The sequence below is a fragment of the Mesoplodon bidens genome, assembly GCF_964165515.1.
Source record: "Mesoplodon bidens genome assembly, chromosome: X".
Lineage (NCBI taxonomy): Eukaryota > Metazoa > Chordata > Mammalia > Artiodactyla > Ziphiidae > Mesoplodon > Mesoplodon bidens.
Window position 1 is genome coordinate 123,686,313 of NC_138163.1, and position 12,294 is coordinate 123,698,606.

The following is a 12,294-nucleotide window of genomic DNA, read 5'->3' on the forward strand; positions in this document are numbered from 1 at the left end:
CGTTTATACTGTATAGTTCATGAGATTTTATGATAAATATTTGCCTTTTAGATTATTGATAAAAGCAAGAGAGACCCTACAGAAGAAATTGAAATTCTTCTTCGTTATGGACAACATCCAAACATTATTACTCTAAAGGATGTAAGTAGATTCTTTAACGTAGATCATTTGACTCAGTTGTCTAACTCATATTTGGAATGTTTTCAAATATCATGTGGTAGACAAAGAATTCGATATAGTGAGTAAAAAAAAAATAAGAGGCCAACATATATAGCATAATTCCAGTTATAGAGAAAAATGTTTAGTTAATTTTTCTGCCTTTAAGAAGAAAAGTATTACATTATTGCTTTTAATATCAGTATTTACTGGAACACTTGGGTATTAATTATGTTCAGGATTGACAAGTCTCAGGCTCCATAGCCTCCCCAAACTGTCTTCCACAGTACTGCCAGAGGGAGCTGTCCCTTGTATCTAACCATATTACTTCCCTGCCTACAGTTCATGTTCCCCAACACCTCTGGTCCCTGCATTCCTCTGTCTGTAGTAGTTTTGACACTTCCTCACACACCCTATGCTCCAGCCATGCTCAAGTATGTACAAATTTTTCTTAACATGCCTCGTTTTCTTCTGCTGCTCTGTCTTTGAATTTATGATTCACTCAATTGAGAATGCCATTTCCCTTTTTTGCCTGGCTAACTACCACACATCTAAGACTTAGCTAAGGCCTTACTTCCTTCAGGAATCCTGCCCTGCCCATCACCACCCCCCAGACAAGTGAAGTTTCCTTTCCCTGCTACTTATAGCTTTCATCATAACAGAGGTGTTGGCAAAGGGTGCAAACTCCTCAGGCAGCATTAAGCCCTCTCTTGCTCATGGTGCTCACTTAGGCTCAAAGGCCGTGTCTGGGTATTGTAGACCAGAAGTGTCATGTAGCCAGCTAAGCCAGAGGACTCCTAAGATACCTTTCACCTCTGAGGTTCTGTGAATTCCAACGTTTATCCTCCCTTCTCCTTCCTAACCGAAACTCTAATTTCCTCAGAATAATTTATCACTGTTCATTGTTAGAGGAGAATGTTAACTTAGTCCCATTAAATGTTTCACTTAAGTGACTCTTTAATTAATATAACCTCCAAGAATCCAACCAAGTAAATTAAAAAGGAAATGTAGAAAACACTTTCTCTCAGCCTTGCGTGGGGAACTCCCTAAGCTGTTGCTATTTTTTACATCTTTGCTCCTTCCTTCATTTCAAATTCCAAAGTCTCTAAAATTATCCCCACTTTTGTTACAGCATCTCCAACATTTTTTTAAACTCTTATTTCTATGTCTGTTTCTCCCTACTAGAATAAAAACTTTGAGGGCAGGTACCTTGTTTTCTCCATATTTGGGGCCCTAATACATGGTACCTGTTCGGGAGCTACGCAGAGGTGTGCAGTAACTCTATGAGAAGAGGGGAATAAAAGGGCCTGAAGTTTAAGGAGGGGGTTATTTCAGTTCGGGATTGCTTAGAGTACATATCCAAAATTACAGTGAGCTTTCTTTTTCTACATTAGGAGTAAATTGGTATGCTTCTGTGTGGTTGAATGGAATTTCTCTTTGCTACTTAATCTTCCTACTTAATTCTTGCCACAGCTTGTCTTTCGATTTAATCAAAACCAGAATAATTCTTTGTACTGTATGTATAAATACAGAAGTTCTGCAGTTGCAGAAGTGCCAGGAAAATCACAGCAGCATGTCTTTCTACCAGTCCCTGTCATCATTAGTAGGTAGAAAGATCAAGAGGAACACACCCTAAGAACAGAAGTTCAGTGCCCCTTCAGATACCATACCCATACTTATTTTGATTGCCATGAGTTAAGGTTCACGGAAGGAAATTAAAGGTTATTTTTCTGACATTCAGTCTCATCAGTTCCTATTTTAATATCTTTATGTGTATAAAATTGTTTGCAAATTTTATATCCTTCGTTGGTTGTGATAAGTAAAATTTTCCTTGTATATAAAGTGAGTTTTAATTTCTCTTTACTATGCCAAACTGTGTGCTGAGCACATGTAAAGCTTCACATAATTTTTTACATTTTGCTGTTAAATGTTACAGGTATATGATGATGGAAAATATGTGTATGTAGTGACAGAACTTATGAAAGGGGGTGAATTGCTGGATAAAATTCTTAGACAGAAATTTTTCTCTGAACGAGAGGCCAGTGCTGTCCTGTTTACTATAACCAAAACTGTTGAATATCTTCACGCACAAGGGGTAAGTCTTTTTAACGTTTTACATATATACACACACACACATATATATATAATATCTTATAAAATTTGGTATAAAATACCAAATACCCTTTTTCTTACCTTTTCTTTCTTAATGTTTGAGCTGAAATTACAAAGGTAGAAGTTAGTTTATGCCTGTAATGAAAAATATATTAGCTTAATTATCCTGTTCTTCCTCTATGTAGACTTCTCCCATTGAGCTTGAAATTCTTTTTTGTTTCTTTCTTTTTTTAATTTAATTTAATTTAATTTTTAACTTTTATTTTATATTGGAGTATAGTTGATTAACAATGTTGTGAGAGTTTCAGGTGTACAGCAAAGTGATTCAGTTATACATATAAATGTATCTGTTCTTTTTCAAATTTTTTTCCCATTTAGGTTGTTACATAATACTGAGCAGAGTTCCCTGTGTTATATAGTAGGTCCTTGTTGGTTATCCATTTTAAATATAGCAGTGTGTACATGTTATGAGCTTGAAGTTCTACTTTGAAATTTTAGCTTGTTTATAAACATTAAATTTTTATGCTTCCCAAGAAGTGAGTGAGATTTTGTGACCTGGAAGACGTAGCACCGTTTTTTCTAGGCCACTGTGTACTTTTGAGAACTGGGCCCATTTCGAGTTTAGAAGTGAACCAGAGAGTCATGGGTTGTATTCACTTATAAAAGGAAATCCTTCAAACAGATGAGGCCAAATAACCACCTGCTTTCTGGATGGTGGATGCTCTCATCCTTTTTCCTGCATATAGATTTTTAGTAGGTGGCAAAAAAAAATCATATTTTTAAAAGAAGAGAAGTCTGGGAGGGAAGGGGAAGAAAGGAGAGATGAGGGGAGGAAGGAAAGGAGAACAGCAGAGGAGTGAAGAGGAATGGGAAGCAAGAAAAGAATAAGAGATCTCTTCTTAAGGAGTTTATTTTCAGTACATTATTCTCATTTTCTTTGCCCCTAGAAGCTAACAAATGAAATGTGTTAATTTAATTCTAGAGCTTCTTGACTTGTAGCTGCTCAAGATTTGCCTAGTACTGGGACTGGAAATTGGTAGAACTCAGTTTTCACTGAAGAATTTGTGAGTTTGCAGTCATCTAACTCTGTTATGTTCTTTTCTCAGTGCCTCAGCAGTAATTAGTTATTAAAATGGTCTGGAGAAGTAGTGTTCCGGATGTTAGGACCTAAAACTGAGGTTATTGATTAGAACATAGACTCAGAATTTGGTGATGGAGGAAACACATAAGTCTAATAAGGAGTGTCAGAGAGGCTTATGATAAAAGAAGTATTCAAGTAGGTGATTAAAGGGGGAAAGTAATACAAACTTTAAAGGAATGGTATCTTTTTGTGTTTGTGACATTGTTACTTGGATAGCAAGTAGGCAGTACTTACGTAAATCTGGGAGTTTTTTTTCCTTTTTACTCCTAAAACCCATGCCTGTTCCATTGAGCCTGTCTGTACATGTTTGTTGTGTTCATCCACTGTACACGCCATTCCCTCTACTTAGAATGACTACCCCCACTCTTCTGGCTTGTTCATTCTGTTCTTCAGATGTTGGATCAGTTGTTATCTCCTCTAGAGACCCTTCCTGACCCACCCGAGTTATGCCCCATCTCTCACCTATTTATTCTCTGCCTCCCTTACTACTAAGTTCCTAGCATATAAAGGCAAGGATCTTACAGGTCTTGTTCACCAAAGTATCTGCAGCTCCTTGTATAATACCCTAGTACATGATACACATTCCATAAATATTTGTTGAACGATGAATAACCTGGAGACAGATATTACTGCTATTTGCATTTTTCCTTAATCCGCTTACTTAATTGGACAAAGAGGGGGAAGGTAAGTACTGTTCTTTCTTCCTCCTCTCCTTGCCCCAGTTCTGTGTTGCAGTTATATTACACTGTCAGCATTTTATAATGTTGGGATAATGTAAAGGTTGGTACCCATCATCTTGTTAAGTGCATTGCTTGACAGTTTTTGAATAAATAATTTTCCATAATGGAAATGTATTGTTAATGCACCTCTTTAATTTGTATTTCAATTAGGTGGTTCACAGAGACTTGAAACCTAGCAACATTCTTTATGTGGATGAATCTGGCAATCCAGAATCTATTCGAATTTGTGATTTTGGCTTTGCCAAACAGCTAAGAGCAGAAAATGGTCTTCTCATGACTCCTTGTTATACTGCAAATTTTGTTGCACCAGAGGTAATTGCGAAAGAGTTTGCTTGCAATATTTCAGTATATTTAAAAACTCATTTACTGTGTTTAATATAGAATAGTTAATAGTTGTTTAATTGAAGAGTTACTGAGCAAATAATTAGAATAAAATATCAGCCCTTTTTCTTCTGTTGGTAGTTCATCCTGTCATCAATCCAGTACTACCTATAACGCTTTTCCTGCTCTGACTTCTGTCTTTCTGCATAATCACACATCTGTAGCTAACTACTATCACTGACACTTTCATGCTTGTCAGTGCATGGAGTTAAATGGAAACTAGCTTATTCTTCCCCTTTCCTAACACCCTTCAAATTTCCCGGTTTTGTCACCATCTTCCTTGTATTTCTAAGGCTAAAACATCATGGGCTCTTCTTGTCTTTCGCTGTATAACCAGTTACCATCTCTTTTATCCCCTGCAACCGGTTCAGGGCTCTTCTGTTCACAGAACTGCCATCCTAGCCCCTGCTTCCCTCACCACACCCCCAGATGACTGCCGCAGCCTAGGTGCGTGTTGCTTCCTTTTGTCATTCTGTGATCAGTCCACAAAGAAGCTACAAAGCTGCTGAAGTCTTCTTCAAGCACTGCTTTGATCAGGTTGCTTCTTTTCCTAAGAAATTGCAGTTCCCCACTGTAGCAACTCTAAAATCCACTGCTTTGCCCTCAAAATATCTTGCCTTTTGATTATCACTGTGTAAAAAATTGTAACTATAATAGTTAATCCTAATATAGGGCTTATGTGCCAGGCACATATATTAACGGATTTCATCCTCAGAGATATAATTTATATATAATAATTCATTCTCATTATAACTTAGGTGAGTACTTTTATTTGCATTTTATAGGAAACCAGGTGCACAGTGAGGGGGTGATGTCATTTGCCTGCGGTCAGATCTAGATCTGAGCCCAAGCAACCTGGCTGCAAAGTCTGTGCTTTTACCATGTGCTAGATATTTCACAAAAATTGTAATAGTTGATAATGTTAAGATAGTTGGATTCCCCCCTCTGTTTTCTAAACTTTTTGTAATTTTGTTACTTTTTAGATAGAAAAATATTTTTTAAAGATTATTTGCGTCTGTTCTCCCAGAGATACTAGAACTGATGAGGGACAGATTTTTTTCTTCTTTGTCCACATATCCACAGCCTCTGACACACATTGGTGTCCAAGCATGGCCCCCTAATCCAGCCATCTAATTTTTTCTCATGATTGTTTCCTGCTTCATATAAGCAGTCTGCTTCTTGAAATCACCATGTAGCTTTTATGCCTTGGCACACTGGAATGTTTTTTTTGGGGGAATGTTTTTTGCTTTAGACCCTGCCTCTAAATTCTCCTTCAGGAAATCTTCAGTGATCAAACTGTCCTTAGACTGACCTCAACTCTTTGTCTCCTCTTTACTGTTTAGTCATCTGGGTTAAAACTTTAAAGTCCTCCTGAAATCTTCCTTCTCTGTTATTTCTCCACATTTAGTCTGTTGCCAAATCCTTTCCGTTCTGATTCCTAAATATTGTAGACCCCTTTTCCCTTACCCCATACATCCAATCTTTTTTTTAAATTTTATTTTGCCATATAACATACACTAATATATATTTTTAATGCTTTTCTTTTTTAAAAAAATTATTTTCTTTACTTATTTTTGGCTGCATTGGGCCTTCATTGCTGTGCGCGGGCTTTCTCTAGTTGCGGAGAGTGGGGGCTACTCTTCATTGCGGTGCTCGAGCTTCTCATTGCAGTGGCTCCTCTTGTTGCGGAGCATGGGCTCTAGAGTGCAGGCTTAGTAGTTGTGGCACGTGGGCTCAGTAGTTGTGGCTCACGGGCTCTAGAACACAGGCTCGGTAGTTGTGGCACATGGGCTTAGTTGCTCCGTGGCATGTGGGATCTTCCCGGACCAGGGCTCGAACCCATGTCCCCTGCATTGGCAGGCAGATTCTTAACCACTGCGCCACCAGGGAAGCCCTATACATCCAATCTTTACTAAGTCCTTCCCATTTTATCTTTATGTCTTTTCCCCTTCATGTCCTGCCTTACAAATTGCCTCTTATGAGGTGGCCTGTCTCCATTCTCTCTTCTTGCCAGCATTTCCGCTATGCCTTGAGTTATCTTTCTGGTATACACATCCACTTATTTTATTTTCCTCTTTAATGCTTCAATAACATCTGATTGCCTGCAGGGAAAAAAATCTAGATTACTTAACAAGTTTTTTATAAAAAGCTCTTCAGTGAACTCCCTAGTGATCCAGTGGTTAGGACTCAGCACTTTCACTACTGGGGCCCAGGTTTGATCCCTATTCAGGGAACTAAGATCCCGCAAGCTGTGTGGCATGGCCAAATAAATAAATAATTTTAAAAGCCTTTTTAAAAGCCCTTCAGTCTCTCTAGTATCTCCTGTCTGGAAATCTGGCCACACTGAACTTGCCTGGCGCTAAGCAGGCTCTGCTCTCTTGCCTCTGCCCTTTGAGTGTCCTCTGCCCTCCTCCACCTCTTCACTTTGCCTCCTGAATTCTTACTTATAGGCCCAATACAAGTAGGCTGCTCCTAGCTTTCCCTCTCTCCCCACATCAAGAATGAATTGCTTCCTCATCTTTGTACTCATATCCTTTAGACATATAGTTTTGTTAGAATACTTATCATGTTGAATTGTTAACTATGTATATGTTTATTTCCTTTGCCAGATTCTGATTTTCTTAAGGAAAACAGTTGTTTTGTATTTGTCACAGTTTTTTTTTTTCCTTATTGGAGTATAATTGCTTTACCATGGTATGTCAGTTTCTGCTTTATAACAAAGTGAATCAGCTATACGTGTACATATATCCCCATATCTCCTCCCTCTTGCGTCTCCCTCTCACCCTCCCTGTCCCCCCCCAGGTGGTCACAATGTATTTGTCACAGTTTATGCCTGATAATAGTTGGTGATTATTAAATGCTTGAGTAAGTCAAATTATATATATATAAAAGAACAGTTTTTACCCTATACCATTTATACTTAGTTATATGTTTTCTTATATGTTAATCGTTTCTGCAGCCCCATACAAAATATAAATACATTTAAATAAGAAATTTACCTTCAGTTTATTTTTATAGTCCACTGTGTCCCACAGCAGCATTCAGTAAATTAATTTGAATATCAAAATTTAAATTTATACAATTCTCACCTATGAACGTGTCTGACATAGGTCCATGGCCAGAGTCCCAAGCAGTTGTTAGTTCACCAAGAAAGAAATAAAGTTATAAGCTTTAAAATGCTGGGGGCTTCCCTGGTGGCACAGTGGTTAGGAATTCGCCTGCCAATGCAGGGGACATGGGTTCAAGCCCTGGTCCGGGAAGATCCCACATGCCGTGGAGCAACTAAGCTTGTGCGCCACAACTACTGAGCCTGCACTCTAGAGCCCACGAGCCACAACTACTGAGCCCGTGTGCCACAACTACTGAAGCCCGTGTGCCTAGAGCCTGTGCTCCCAACAAGAGAAACCACCACAATGAGAAGCCTGCACACCACAACAAAGAGTAGCCCCCGCTCACCGCAACCAGAGAAAAGCCCGCTTGCAGCAACGAAGACCCAATGCAGCCAAAAATAAAATAAATAAAATAAATAAAATAAAATAAAATAAATTTTATAAAAAGATTTAAAATGCCAAAAAAATTTTAAATTTATGTATATATGAATTATTAGTAGTAGAAGGTTCTAGAATAGGATTACTATATTGCCTTGTTAATCATGTTCTGTTTTTCTTGTATGCATTGATTTAGGAGATATAATTCAGTTCACAGCCTATCCAAATCTATATAATAAACAGCAGTGTGTTAATACTAATTTTTACTTTTTCTAGGTTTTAAAACGACAAGGCTATGATGCGGCTTGTGATATATGGAGTCTTGGTGTCCTCCTCTATACAATGCTCACTGGGTGAGTATGTACCATATGTTGTAAGCATTTATTTATCAATAATTTGTTTAAATTATCTAGGTTTATTTTTTTAATCTCTATGTTGTAATATCTTTCCTTCCATATTTTCTCATCTTGTTTAATAATACAATCCTCTCTCTCTGTCTCTCTCTCTCTCTCTCTCTCTCTGTCTCTCTCTCACATTTATAGCTGTATCATTACTGTTTTCTATAGTGTACTGTTATTAATGTCTTGAGGTCATAAGTTGATTTTTTTCCATATCTTTTTTGTAGTCTAGTTATGCCATAACATATACTGTTTTAAATATTTTATTCTATAATGTGTCATATCTTATTTATATTATTGTATATTAAATCTAAATTAACATTTCATAACTTATATCTTGACCTGGTACTTTATGAAGCTTCATGTTGTTATTTTTTTACTTTAGTAGGTTTTAATAAAGTATTACATTAAATGAACTACTTAGAGTACTTTTGGATACTGCAAATAAGTATAAAAATTACCAACTAAAAAAGAAGTTTTATTCATTAGCATTTTAATTCTATTATAAATTAGTTACACTCCATTTGCAAATGGCCCTGATGATACACCAGAGGAAATACTGGCACGGATAGGAAGTGGAAAATTCTCACTCAGTGGTGGCTACTGGAATTCTGTTTCAGACACAGCAAAGGTAAGTATGGCTTCCTATTAAAAGCTTTTGAGAAAATAATTTTTCATAATCCCTAGTGAGAAAAAATAATATCAGTTAGAAACTTGTTTATAAAGTTGTATTGAAATGATGTTACCAAATAACTCGAACTCAAAAATTGACCACTAATTTTGTTTCTTTCCCAGAATATATTGGTTTGGCTCTATTATCTATATATCTCAAGCTACTTCTTACTGATGAACATGATGAATAATAATGGTGGTGGTCTTCATGATTTGTGTGTCTCCTCTGTGCCTCACTCACACTGCACTTTACATAAATTATCCCATTTAATCCTCTTAACAACCCTGTAAAATAGGTGGTAGTATCACCATTTCACAGTAGGAAACCAAGGCCCAGAATTTTAGTGTGAACTTATCCTCAGTTATACACCAGGCACATGTGGATGCTCCAAAATAAATAGCTGATTCCAAAGCCCTTGTTCCCTAGAATAACTACACCATTTTCTATTTTTGGTCCATATTATGAAGAAAGGGGTCAATCTTTTTCACAGTAGACAGTAATTTAGTTTTATATGTCTGCTTGAAATCTATTTGGAAAGCCTTTCTCGCTGGAAGACCTGCCATCCCCTGAATAATGCTGATTTGCTTTCTAACCCTGCTCTAGTTTCACTTTTTTTTTTTAGTTTCACTTTATTTAGAGAAAATTCTTTTTTAAACAGAAGAGCAAAGTTTTTCATTTCAAAATAAGGAAAACATAGAGGAGATGAGGAAGATACATATTGGTAAACAGTGCTTATTTTTCTTAGAGGTGGATGCTTGAGTTGATGTGATTGCATTAGTAAATAGGGTATGTCCGAAATTTTTATAGATACTTTTGGCAGAAAGATGAAGCCTCGGTTGACCAGCTTAATGTCTGTGTAGATAATATTTAGTTTTGTAACTATATTTAAAATGATATGTTAGCCTTTCCCCTTGTTTAACAATAAAATTTTTTAAACCAGATAATTCATTTTTCTGGGTACTTGTTTGCTTTTTTTTTTTTTTTTTTTTTTGCGGTACGCGGGCCTCTCACTGTTGTGGCCTCTCCCGTTGCGGAGCACAGGCTCCGGACGCGCAGGCTCAGCGGCCATGGCTCACGGGCCCAGCCGCTCCGCGGCATGTGGGATCTTCCCGGACCGGGGCACGAACCCGCGTCCCCTGCATCGGCAGGCAGACTCCCAACCACTGTGCCACCAGGGAAGCCCCTTGTTTACTTTTTAATTCATGTATTGAGCACCTACAATGTGCTTAATAAGTGAAGGCTCTAGGGATAAAAGATGTGACTCAGATGGAATTCCTGATCTCAGAGAGCTCACAGTCTAGTTGGGAGATAGCCAAAAATATACAGTACAGTGTCACATGTCCTGTTACAATGCTGTGTTTTGTATGCTAAAGAAGTTCACAGATGATGCTTGATCAGGAAGATTTCAGGGAAAGCTTTCCAGAAGCAATGAAGGGATTCGCCAGGCAGCTTTGGGAAGCAGAAGGATGTAGTCCATCCCAGGCTGAGGGATCAGCCCATGCGTGGTCCTGATGGAATGGGAATGGCAGAATGCCTCCAGAGCAGTGCAAGGAGTTTGGTATGACTAGTACCAGGTACACGTGAGAGGGTAGCTGATGAACCCCAATTATGGAAGGCTTTGTCGATCATGCTCAAGATTTGGGGTTTACTCTAAGTATTGGGGAACTGTTGAAAAATACTAAGCATTGTCGTGATCAGATTTTCCTTTTTCAAGGTCACTCTGTGAAGTAGTAGTTCTTATCCATTGGAGTCCACCACAAACTTTGTCACAATCGGTTGTTAAGCATATCAAGTAATGTTACCGTAGAAAGTATCAGAGTTTACATACTGCCTGCTTTTTTTAATAAGTTAAAGCAAGTCGAGGTTATCTCTATAATTTTTGTAATTTGGTTCTCATTCACTTGCATTTTATTATGCTTTTTTGAGTGCAAGGCAGGTGAGGATGAGATACAAATAGAGCACAAAAAATTGCATCCAACTCATAGTCTATCTTATGAATGCCATGTGATTACTAATAACTTTTGCTAATTTGTCCAGTTAAGACCTGTGAGTACAAGTATAATGTAATACGGTGAATACCCACAAAATTGGGAAGTAGAAAAAAAATTAAAATAACTCTGTAATCTTTGAGGGGAGCATTTAGAGCCCTCCAGTTAATTCCTGTTATTGGACAGTTATGTACTGCTTTTCAGCATTACCAATAGCACAAAAAAGTCTTAAGTAGCTGAAAATTACTTAGAAATAAACCCACAAAAATGTAGAAAACTCAGAATATCTGAGGGAAGAAAGAGCCAAAGTCCTTAAAGATACATAAAATGTGGTAAATTTACCCTTTGTAATACACCAAAATTACTGTTACTCAGGTAGGAGAAAACAAAGACCTAAGTTTTAGCTTTTTTTTAAACAAACTGTCATATTGACCAAATTGCTTTGCACCCAAAGGTCTGCTAGTGGGAAAAAATAGTGTCATAGAAGCCAAGGAAGAATACTCAACAGTATCAGGTGCTAGAGAAAAACAAAGGTTTAAGTTTATTTTATTATTCTTTTTCCCATTATAGGACCTGGTGTCAAAGATGCTTCATGTGGACCCTCATCAGAGACTGACTGCTGCCCTTGTGCTCAGACATCCTTGGATCGTCCACTGGGACCAACTGCCGCAATACCAACTAAACAGACAGGACGCACCGCATCTAGTCAAGGTGAGCGGCCCATTTGGGCACTGCATGCCACGTGTCCTCCAGGAGAGACTATGAGACGCCCTCTCCGTACCACAGCACCTTGCCCTTTCGCTTTGTCTCTCAACCTGCATCCAGTTCTTGCGTGGGATTCTCTTACAGTGGGTGATTTGGAAAAGAAAAAGTCAAGGCATGCCAAAACAGCATAATAAAACCAGTTTAGGAATGATTTCTGAATTTATCAATCAGATAAACTTTATGGATTTCCTAACTTTTCTTTGTACTTGTCTTTCTTACGCACAACCCAAAGCAGACTCTTGGGGGTTGTCAGCAGTGGCAAAATACAAATTCTAAAACAGCATGCCTTGCTGACTCTCATGGTAAAGGGTTGCAAAGGAAAAACAAATTTAATAGTCCTGAGAAAAGTAAGGACTGCTTGTTATGAACCCACCCCTGTCCTCTCTCATCGATAATTTCAACCTCCCACATTGGCCTCTTCAGTTTTAGTTAAATCAGAGGATTTGACCTGT

At 37.8% G+C, this 12,294-nt stretch overlaps 1 protein-coding gene across 3 annotated transcripts in view; it reads left to right on the plus strand.

Moving 5' to 3' along the window:
- Positions 1-12,294, plus strand: part of RPS6KA3 (ribosomal protein S6 kinase A3) — a 111,370-nt gene that overhangs the window by 93,503 nt on the left and 5,573 nt on the right. For all 3 annotated transcript variants that reach the window (XM_081222471.1, XM_081222473.1, XM_081222472.1), the window contains 6 exons: positions 52-141; positions 2,093-2,251; positions 4,300-4,461; positions 8,295-8,371; positions 8,930-9,047; positions 11,648-11,788. In XM_081222471.1, the coding sequence (XP_081078597.1) occupies positions 52-141; positions 2,093-2,251; positions 4,300-4,461; positions 8,295-8,371; positions 8,930-9,047; positions 11,648-11,788 (747 nt within the window). The remainder of the gene's footprint in view (positions 1-51; positions 142-2,092; positions 2,252-4,299; positions 4,462-8,294; positions 8,372-8,929; positions 9,048-11,647; positions 11,789-12,294) is intronic.